The 9,454-nt window shown below is 65.8% G+C and overlaps 2 protein-coding genes across 6 annotated transcripts in view; both read right to left on the reverse strand.

Annotated features, from left to right (window-relative positions):
- Window positions 1–434: 434 nt before the first annotated feature.
- On the reverse strand, window positions 435–3,530 carry Irf7 (interferon regulatory factor 7). Of its 3 annotated transcripts, XM_013033367.1 has the most exons (10): window positions 3,477–3,527; window positions 2,741–3,070; window positions 2,504–2,666; window positions 2,223–2,424; window positions 1,914–1,978; window positions 1,658–1,838; window positions 1,400–1,480; window positions 912–1,301; window positions 720–838; window positions 435–640 (listed from the first exon to the last, which is right to left on the reverse strand). In XM_013033367.1, the coding sequence occupies exons 2-10, from the start codon at window positions 2,758–2,760 to the stop codon at window positions 461–463; spliced, it is 1,401 nt and encodes a 466-aa protein (XP_012888821.1). In that variant the 5' UTR covers window positions 2,761–3,070; window positions 3,477–3,527; the 3' UTR covers window positions 435–460. The 3 variants fall into 3 exon arrangements, with proteins under 3 accessions (XP_012888821.1, XP_012888820.1, XP_012888822.1); XM_013033366.1 differs by having other exon boundaries at window positions 1,400–1,838; window positions 3,477–3,530; XM_013033368.1 differs by lacking the exon at window positions 1,658–1,838 and having other exon boundaries at window positions 1,914–1,994; window positions 3,477–3,529.
- A 1,314-nt stretch (window positions 3,531–4,844) lies between these two features.
- The window catches only part of Cdhr5 (cadherin-related family member 5), a 14,514-nt gene continuing 9,904 nt past the window's right edge, over window positions 4,845–9,454 (reverse strand). The window contains exons 6-15 of one of the 3 annotated variants that reach the window (XM_013033329.1): window positions 9,299–9,409; window positions 9,041–9,208; window positions 8,408–8,498; window positions 8,063–8,160; window positions 7,775–7,975; window positions 7,554–7,667; window positions 7,351–7,444; window positions 7,004–7,216; window positions 5,739–5,929; window positions 4,845–5,479 (exon numbers count right to left, since the gene is read on the reverse strand). In XM_013033329.1, coding sequence (XP_012888783.1) covers window positions 5,024–5,479; window positions 5,739–5,929; window positions 7,004–7,216; window positions 7,351–7,444; window positions 7,554–7,667; window positions 7,775–7,975; window positions 8,063–8,160; window positions 8,408–8,498; window positions 9,041–9,208; window positions 9,299–9,409 — 1,737 coding nt within the window. In that variant the 3' untranslated portion in view covers window positions 4,845–5,023. Of the gene's footprint in view, window positions 5,480–5,738; window positions 5,930–7,000; window positions 7,217–7,350; window positions 7,445–7,553; window positions 7,668–7,774; window positions 7,976–8,062; window positions 8,161–8,407; window positions 8,499–9,040; window positions 9,209–9,298; window positions 9,410–9,454 lie in introns of all 3 variants that reach the window. The other 2 variants (XM_013033328.1, XM_013033330.1) reach the window with 2 other exon arrangements.

The following is a 9,454-nucleotide window of genomic DNA, read 5'->3' on the forward strand; positions in this document are numbered from 1 at the left end:
TTTCCATTGTGTTCTAATTTATCAAAAGTGACTTACCTTGAGAATCGTTTCTACCCACTAAGGATGGGGAAGTGAGCCCTGGCCGGCTGGGGCAGGGGGAGGTCCTGCACAGGGCTAGCATTCGTTTCTTGTGCACCTTGCACCTCTGGTGTGGCGGGGCCTTACCTTTTCCGATTGCTTTGTGCTCCTGTAGGTAGCCGTCTCCCAGGAGAAAGCTCTGCAGAGAGGCCTGCCTGCCGCCCTCCCCCATGCCTGCCTTCCAGAGCATTTGTATGCAGCAGGGATTTGGTGGCTGCCAAGCTCACCGTGAAGCAGGGTGTTTTGCAGTGTGCAGGGAGGTGGGGTGAAGTGTGATCCAGGCCCAGCCATATCAGTCAGCGCCATTAGCAAGCCAGCTGCTGGGGAGAAGCGTCCTGACTGCTTAATGCCACTCTACCATGACAGCACTGGCTCTCGCTCTTTATTGAGGGGAGGTAGCGGCCGGCCTCGGCCCGCCGTTCCAAGTCAGGAGGAAGTGCTCGAGGTCGTCATAGAGGCTGTTGGTGCTGGACAGGCACAGGCCCAGGCTGCTGCTGTCCAGCGAGGACACGCCCTCCCGCTGCACGCCCTCCACGTGCACGCGGCACAGCAGCGGCTCCAGCTGCAGGCAGGGGAGAGCGTCTGTCACTCCTGTCGGTGGCCAGGCCGCCCACCCCACCCACAGCGCCGGCCGGCCTCACCTTCACCAGGATCAGGCTCTTCTCCTTGGGCCTTCTGGCGGACAGGTCCTGCCCAAAGCCCAGGTAGATGGTATAGTGAGGGGAGCCTGGGCGCTGTCTCGCCCGGAACTCGCCCAGTTCTGCAAGAGGAGGCTCCGGTGAGCAGGCGGCCAGGGCAGCGCCTCGACAGCCCCCGGAGGGCACCTCACTGACCTCTGAAGAAGGTGCTGAAGTCAAAGATGGGCGTGTGGCAGTTGCGCTCCAGCAGCTGCGCTGGGGTGGAAGGGCTGGCAGAGCCCAGTGGGCTTCCCACCTCCCAGTACACCTTGCATTTGCCCATGCGCAAGGCCCACAGTTCCAGCCCCCGCAGCTCCAGCTGCAGGCCGGGGGCCACGTGCCGCAGCAGCTCCTCTGTGTAGCGCAGCTGCTTCTGGTCGGGGAGCTCAGCAGGGCTGGGGAAGAGGACTGGCTGGGCCTCGGTGGCCAGGGCAGCCGGGCCTGTGGGGTTGTACAGGAGCACGCAGCCGGGGTGCCCCACCACTGCCTGGAGCACGGTGCGGCCTTTGTACATGATGGTCACATCCAGGGCTCCCGGGCCAGGCTCTGTGGAGGGACGGAGCTGTGAGCTCAGGCTGTGTGTGCCCTGGGTCTGGGCCAGGGAGGGAAGACCAGAGCTGGCCCTGTCCCCAAGCCGCTCTCACCCACGGTCAGTGCTGGGTGCTGAGGTCTCGGGCTGGGGACACCCTCCATGGTCCACGCGGCCCTGGGCTCCTCGGGGTGCTCTGCGCCAGGAGCCACAGAGGAGCTGCTTAGCGCTGATGGTGACGTGGTGTCCCAGCTTCCCTGCCCTGCTTTCTCCACATCTTGGTCAAGGGTCAGCCCTAGAGTGCTGGCCCTTCCCCAGGGGGCTCTGCCAGCCCCCTGCCCTGTCTCCTGCAGAGAGGAGCCTGGAGTCTCACCAGGAGCCTGGGCGAGGGCCTGGTTTCCTCCCAATGCAGCCTCCAGCAAGGGACCCCCCAGGAGACTCTGTTGCAGAACCCCAAGCAGCGGGAGGTCCCCTGCATCACTCCCCATGGTGTCCAGAGGTCCTGGGGTGCGGGACTCAGCACCTCCTGTCAGGAATGGCCCTGGGAGTCCCCCCTGCAAGGAAGAACAAGTCAGGCCAGCAGCTGCTCAGGCCCCACGCCTAGGGAGAGGCGGTGGGTCAGACTGTACCTGTGCTGGTGGGGCAGCTCTGAAGGCCTCTTCCTCCCCGGGGTGGACAGCTGGGATTACGGAGGCTGGCGGGAGACCTGGCTGTGAATGAACAGCCCCCTCTCTCTCCAGGGCTGTCCAGTTCCAGCACTCCCCGCGAGTCACAGCCTAGCACTTGGGCCTGCCTGGGAAGGGGCCAGCCCAAAGCTGCACCAAGTCTTTACCAGGCCAGTTTCTAAAACTAAATCTGACATCCTGGAGAGCAGTGAGACACAGTAGGTCCTCTGCTGTTCTTCCTGCCTCCCTGGCCCAGCCCTCAGCGCGCCTCACCTCTGCCCCCCGGCTCGGAACTGAGCATGTAGACTTTGTGGGGGTCGACCAGGTCCCCAGAGTTGTCCTGCAGCATCACGAAGCGTCGGGTGCTGCGCAGTGCGCAGCGGAAATTGGTTTTCCAGCCAGCGCGCTCCGCAGCCTCGGCTTCCGGGGAGGGCTGGGCGCCGGGTGGCCACCTGCCCCGGGCCACGGCCCAGGCCTGGAGAGGACAGAGGTGGGCTGGGGGGAGGCCCGCTGTGAGCCCGGAAGAGGCTTGCGTGTGCAGGGCTGGGTCTCACCTTGAAGATGCGTGCGTCTGCCTCCCCCAGATCCTTGCGAGCGAAGTGCTTCCAGGGCACACGGAAAACCGTGTGGGTCTCGTCCAGCCACCGCAGCCCCTCGTACCGGCCACTGCTGACCTCACTCAGGAGCCACTCCCCAAATAGCACTCGCTGGACAACCCTGCACGCAAGGCAGATGGGCAGTCAGGCCTGCAGCCAGGCGCACCTCAGGGCAGAGGGGGAGGTGGCTCGCACCTGTCCTCAGCCGCAGCCATTGCTCCTTCCTGCGGGGACAGTCTGGAGGTCAGGGGGCCCTTGGCGTCAGAGACGTGGTCTCAGGACCCGTCCTGCGGTTGCCACGGCTGGTAGGGGAGAATTGGTGTAGCCAGGAATCACAGGTGTGACCCAAGATGTTGCCTGCAGGATCACAGATGCGCACTGTACACTTGGAGCCACCTATGTTGCCTACTTATGGGTTTGTGGCCAAGGTGGCTGTCTGTGACCGCAGATGTGGCGGGTGCGCACACGTGGAGTCACAGGTGTTGATCCAGCGTCCAGGCCTGAACGGAGGTCGCAGGCAGGACCCTGCGGGAGACAGGCAGGCAGGAGAGGCAGTGAGGAGGGCCGCCGAGGCTGGGAAAGTGAAACTGCGGCTCTGGAAACGAAACCTAAACTCCAGAGCTGCGGCGGGCTGGCGGCGCTTTCCCAGGTCCGGAGCCCAGGCCCAGGAGCTCAGGCCCCAGGACGCGGCCACCTCCACCCGGCCCACCCGGCCGACCTAGGCCCCCCACCCCCACCCAGGCCTGCCCCAGCCCCGGGCTGCTGGTGGGGACCCTCTCCTAGGCCCCTCGCTCTCGGGCCCTCTGGCCCTTTGCTCTGCCCCGACAGCCAGACGGCCATCTACAGTGGGGCCAAGGGCCCCAGGCTCCTCGCCACCCCACCTCCCCCACCACCCCCCACCCCCCAGCTCCACCTAAGCCGGGGCCCCTACCTGGTACCGGGACCACCGGCGCGGAAAGTTTCCTCTCCCAGCAAAGGGTGCCTGAGCTCTTATAGTGGTGGGCGGGGCAGGCAGGAACCTGAGCCGCCCAGGACCGCCCCCTCCCGCCCTGCGGCCGGCCCGGCCCCGCCCTGCGGCTGGCCTGTCTCCAGCCTCATCCATCCCTGCCCCCTGCCCCCACCGTCCCCACGGCTCCGGCCATCCTGTCCCCCACCCTCCAGTCAGGTTGGTCCCCAGAGCTCAGCCACCCCTGCTCCGGCCCGGGCCCGGGCCCCGGCCCGTCCCCAGCCCTCCCTCCGGCCGTCCCTCTCCACCCTGTCCCTCCCTGTCCCATCCCCAGAGGCCTGGACAGTGCCCAGGAGGGGCAGATCCGCTCCCCCCTGCTCTTCTAAACCAGGTGCATCCCAGGGGTCCTTTCCTCCTCCAGGAAGCACAGACGTAGACAAGCTGATCACAAACCTAGACCTTCCTCCCTGCCCTGTAAAGGTAATGGGAGAGGCCAGAAGCAGGAAGCATTAACAACCTGCTTAGATGGGAGCAGTCACGCCCCAAATTAAAACTGGTGGGAAAATGTGTGGTGCCTTAACTTTAAGGAGATGCAAGTCCAGCCTGGGCCCTGGAGGAAGCAAGCTACTGGGAGGGCAGCGGCTTTATATTACAGAGGCCCTCCTGGGCCCGCCCCGCAGGGCCCTGCACACACGCCTCCCTGCCCAGGGCACAGACTTCAGAAGGAGGCTGAGGACCAAGAGGCCCCTCCCCAGAAGGCTTCATGGCAGATGAGTCTCTGGGCTGGGTTGAGAAATAGAGATCTAAAGATGGCCAGAGGAGCTGGGAAGGTGGCTCAGTGGCAGGAAAAAAGTGGAAGTGGTAAGCCGGGCACTGGTGGCTCTTGCCTGTCATCCTAGCTCCTCAGAAGGGTGAGATCTGAGGATCGCGGTTCAAAGCCAGCCTGGGCAGAAAAGACCATGAGACTCCTATCTCTAATAAACCACTAGAAAACCAGAAGTGGCGCTGTAGCTCAAGTGGTAGAGCGCTTGCCTTGAGCTGAAGAGCTGAGGGACAGCACCCAGGCCCAGAGTTCAGGCCCATGACAGAACAACAACAAAAAAGTGGTAGAGGGCTTGCCTCCCATGCATGAGGCCCTGGGTTCGATTCCTCAGCACCACATGTACAGAGAAAGCCAGAAGTAGTGCTGTGGCTCAACTGATAACAGCACTAGCCTTGAGCAAAAGAAGCTCAGGGACAGCGCCTAGGCCCTGAGTTCAAGCCCCAGGACTGGCAAGAAAAAGTCCAGAGATGGTCACATCAGTAAAGGAACTTCCTGGCGGCCAGCTGCCTGGGTTTATGGGAAGCTATTCAGACCCTCGGGGCTGGGGAGAGGGGACAGTGGCCATAGGCCCTCAGAGGGAAGCAGGAGCAGCTGGAGGTGTTGGGATCCCGGCCCAGCGGGCCTGATGTCCTGGACTCAGGGTTCCAAAGCAGTTCTTTATTGTGCACCAGGAAGGACAGTAGACAGGGGCTCTGGGGTGGGGGGCCGGCTAGATGTAGGTGGAGTCGGGGCTGCCGGCTGGGGGGGTCCTGCGGCCGGTGTCCTCGTCGCTGCCGCTGCCCTCGTCTTCGCTGCCCGCGTTGCCGGGGCCATCTGCCTCTGCAGCGGGCGTGTTGAGGACCACCACATCCGCCTCGGCCCCGATGTCTTCCCCAAACCACACGGCCTTGTAGCCACCCTCGGGCCGCCGCTCCTTGGTCAGGATGGATCTCACCGCTGCCGAGGGGCTGTCTGCAGCCCCGGCGGGTGCGGGGGTCCCCGGGGCCAGGCCCAGGGGTTCCGGCCTGGGCTGCGCGGGGGTGGGCAGCTCAGGGGTCTCCGGGTCGGGAGACGCAGGGGTCTTCTCCGGGGGTGTGGGCTGCGGCTCAGGGCTGGGGCTGGGTGCCCAGGCAGCCTCGTCCTCTTTGAGGAAGGCCTGGTTGTCAGAGCCCAGGGCCTGGGGCTCCTGGGGACATGGGAAGGATGTCAGCCAGCCAGCCGGGCTCCCACACCCACCCCGCCGCCCCTGTCCCCTTCCCTCCCCACCCTGTCCCTCGCTGCCTTCCCACCCTGGTGTCCTCCCCCTGCGAATCAAGCCCCCTGGTTGCCTGGCTAGCCCCCTGCCTCCCTCCTATCTTTGCTTCTCCACTCCCTCCCCTCCCCCCAGCCTCTCTGCCTGCCCCTCTCCCAGCTTGTCCAGTCCCCACCCCCTCCAAGGGCCTCACCCCAGCTCTGCCAGAGCAACAGTGGAGCCGGTGACCATACTGCTTATGGAGGAGGATGACCAGGCCAATAAGGGCCAGCAGGAGCAGCGCGCCCAGCACCCCGCCCAGCACCGCCATGTCCACCGTGGAGAAGTGCTGGCCCGCGCCCGGCTGGCCCGCGCCCGGCTGGCCGTCACCCCCGGGGCCGCCTCCTGCCAAAGACATCATGGCCCCTTCCTTTGAAATGCCCTGGGCACTGCAAAACCCAGCCCAACCCGGGCTTCCTGCCCCAGGCTGAGGATCCACGGAATGGGTGCTACTGACTCTGAAGGAAAGGCGGCCGGGTTACCAAGGCCAGGGCTCAGGATGGTCAGGCCGCTGCGGGAGGGACCGCAGGGGCGGCACGGAGGAGGGCATGCCGTGCAGGGCAGTGGGGGGGGGCAGGGAGGAGGGCAGGCCGTGCAGGGCAGTGGGGGGGGGCAGGGAGGAGGGCATGCCGTGCAGGGCAGCGGGGGGGGGCAGGGAGGAGGGCATGCCGTGCAGGGCAGCAGCTTCCAATATGACCCATGGTCGAGTGCCCACCCAGTTAGACCTGAGGTGGGACTCTCCGTGGGCAGCGTGTCTGGTCACCCCACTCAGAAATCGCACTTGGTAACCACTTCTCTAGGACCGCTGGCAGGCCAGGCCCTGCTGACCCCACACCCTGCGGGGCACTGCAGATACACGCGGCCAGTGCAAGGCGGTCTCCACCCGAGACCTGAACCCCGGGCCTGTGCCGAGCGTTGGCTCCTGGTGGGAAGGAGTTTGGCTGACAGCGGAGGTGCCTGCCCAGGCTGCCCGTGGCCTTGGGGCAGAGAGGACCCCTGGGGGCCTGGAAGTGATGTAATTCATTCTCCAAGGACAGGGTCTCACTGTGTGGGCTCCTGCCTCGATCTCCCCAGCAGCTCCCTGCCCAAGCCCCCCACTGCTGGCCTCCCGAGCTCGGCACCTACCCCGCGTCTCCACATCATCCCGAGCTCAGCGCCTCCACATCATCGGGAAGGCATTCCCTATCTTAAAAACTAACAGCTGTGCTGGGCGCCGGTGGAAAAAAAAGAAAACCTAATGGTTTACCTAACTGGTAAAAGTGGGGCTGGCTGAATTTCAGATCTGGCCCCTGCCCAGCCCCTGAACGCGGAAAGGACCGCTGGGGTTTGGGGCCTGGCTGCCCTTGCCGAGCCCTGTGGGTAACAAACCACTGGGCCCTGAGTCAGGAGGGGGCTCTAGAGCCAGCAAGGCGGGACTACCTGCGGCTGGGGGGCTCCCGCTGGGGCCGGGGCTCATCGTGGTCTGGGCGCTCCCTGGCGTCAGCGTCTGTGCTGAGCCCCCACCGGGCGTGGCTGAGGGGGGGGCTGTTGGCTGGGCGCCCCCACCGGGCGTGGCTGAGGGGGGGGAGCTGCTCGGTCCCTCAGTGGGGGGGAGCCCGGGTGTGGATGAGACAGGAGGCCTCAGAGTAGTACCTAAAGGTGGGTGAGGGCCAGCGCTGGTCAGCGGGTCCCCAGCGGGGCAGGGCAGGGACGCGTCGGAGCAGCCTCAGCCCCAGCAAGCCCGTCCAGCGGAGGCCCACCCCTGCGTGGGGGACACCGAGGCCCACCTGTGGGGGGGGTTGCGGGGGGCTCCTGCTCCGTCACGTGGATCTCAGCTGTGGCAGTTGCCGTGGCCCCAGTCACAGTGTTGTTGGCCTTCACCTGGTGTGGAAGGGTGCTCGTACCTCCTGGGTATCCCGCCCCAGCCCCTCAGAATCACGTGACCCCTCCACACACACACACACACACACACACACACACACACACACACCTCAGCGTAGAAGACGCTGGCATGCTGCAGGGCCCTGGTGGTCAGCACAATCTCCCCCTCCATCGTGAAGTCCGAAGAGTTGGTGATTCGATACCTGATGGCTGAGTTGAAGTCCTAGGCAGGGCCGCCATGAGTCCCAGGCCCGGGGGACCCCGCGCCCACACGGAGGCCAGGCCAGGCGGACCCAGGACCCACCCAACGGGGGGGGGGGAGGGGCCTACCGGGAACTCCGGGTCCTCAGCCCAGATCCTCAGGAACCGCGTGGGGGAGGCCGCGTCCCTGACGGTCGCATTTGCCCCCGAGCCAGCCTCCACGGTGCCCCTGAACACACTCTGGGGGAAGCGCGGGGAGTGGCCGGCGGTCCCCCGGGCCTCCAGGGTGGCCTTGGTAATGGAGTAGCGAGCCCCATCCGCCTGCTCAGCCTGGAGAGACAGGACCAGGAGAGACGGCGGCTCAGGAGGGGCTGGGAGACCTGGCCACACCTGCCCTCCATCCTGCCCCACACCCACCTTGACCATCAAAACGAAGACGGTGGGGCTGGGGACACTCTTGGCCATGGTGAGGTTGCCGGAGGTGTCGTTGATGGCGAACGTGTCCTCCTGGTTTCCTTAGGGCGTTTGTGGTGGAGTTCAGCCACCTCCCTCACCAGGCCCAGGCTCCTCCTAGGTTGCCTCAGCCCCGGACAGGGGCAGGGGCAGGGGCAGGGGCAGGGGCGGGGCAGGGGCAGGGGCAGGACAGGGGCAGGGGCAGGGACAGGGGCAGGGGCAGGACAGGGGTAGGGGCAGGGGCAGGGACAGGGGCAGGGGCAGGGGCAGGGGCAGGCTGGGCTCCAGGGACAGCTCGCACGCACTCACCCCCAGCAATGCTGTAGACAATGCGCTGGTCGATGCCCCTGTCACCGTCCACCGCGTAGATGGGCCCCGGGCGCAGGGTGAGGGGGGATGTCTGAGGGGATGGGACACCATGGAGCCGGGGCCGACAGCCCAGCTCTGCCCCACCTGTGACCCAGGAGGACCGCGGCCACCTGGAGCGCAGTCGGGGGAGGGGGGAGGGCAGGGTCCAGTCCGGGGTGCCGGAGCTGAAAGTCCCCCCCCCCCGTGCTGTGATGGACACAGCCGCTCCCTCCACACCCCTTTCTGGAGTCTGCATAGCCCACGTGCAGCCCATGGAGAAGGGGCTGGCGGCTCTGAGAGCCTGCCTGTCCTTCTGTCCTCACTGGGAGGCCCCCCTCCTGCCCCCCCCCCGCCCCCTGCCGGCACACCCTGCAGGCAGAGGAGCAGCTGTCCCCCCCCCCCACCGCCCAGCCCACTGCTGCAGCCACACCCCTCAGCCCTTGTGAAGAAGAACCACCCATTGGCCATTCCCGCCTGCTTCAAAGTCACAACCAAAACTGCCCATAGCCCACCAGGAAAGCCTCAGCCCGAGCCAGATTTACCCCAGCTCGGGCCTGGAGCCTGAACTGAGGCTGCCCCTGAGTGGCCCATTACCGGCCTGTGGCCCACGGGGACCGAGCCGTGGTACTGGGCCTCCAGGCAGACGTAGCCATCCGAGTAAGTGCAGGGCAGGAACCAGGGGGGCCGGAGGTCGGCGGGCAGCACGCTCAGGACCAGGGTGGCTGTGGCTGTGTGGCTGGGCTCTGTGCTCCCCACAGTGTCCTGTAAAGCCACACCCTCCACGTCAGGCCTCCCAGAAGCTTGAATGGGACCCCAGGCGTCCAGGCTTTGGGGTGGACATGACTTGCTCGCCTGCACTATCAGCTGGAAGGTCATGTTCCGAGTCTTGAGGAAATCCAAGGGCTTATCCAGCCTCAGGGAGGGGCGGTTCACCCCCTCCAGGGAGAAGAAGCTGCTGGCACCCTGTGGGGGAGGGAAGGGTACAGCGAGGAGCAGGGGGGGAAGGGG

The sequence above is a fragment of the Dipodomys ordii genome, unplaced genomic scaffold (genome assembly GCF_000151885.1).
Source record: "Dipodomys ordii isolate 6190 unplaced genomic scaffold, Dord_2.0 Scaffold166, whole genome shotgun sequence".
NCBI lineage: Eukaryota > Metazoa > Chordata > Mammalia > Rodentia > Heteromyidae > Dipodomys > Dipodomys ordii.

Coding starts and splice junctions, on each gene's coding strand:
- Irf7 (XM_013033366.1), bottom strand. CDS start 2,760: ATGGCTGCGGCTGAGGACAG. Junction 2,667..2,740: donor ATGGCTGCGGCTGAGGACAG/GTGCGAGCCACC, acceptor CCTTGCGTGCAG/GGTTGTCCAGCGAGTGCTAT. Junction 1,839..1,913: donor GAGCTGCCCCACCAGCACAG/GTACAGTCTGAC, acceptor TCTTCCTTGCAG/GGGGGACTCCCAGGGCCATT.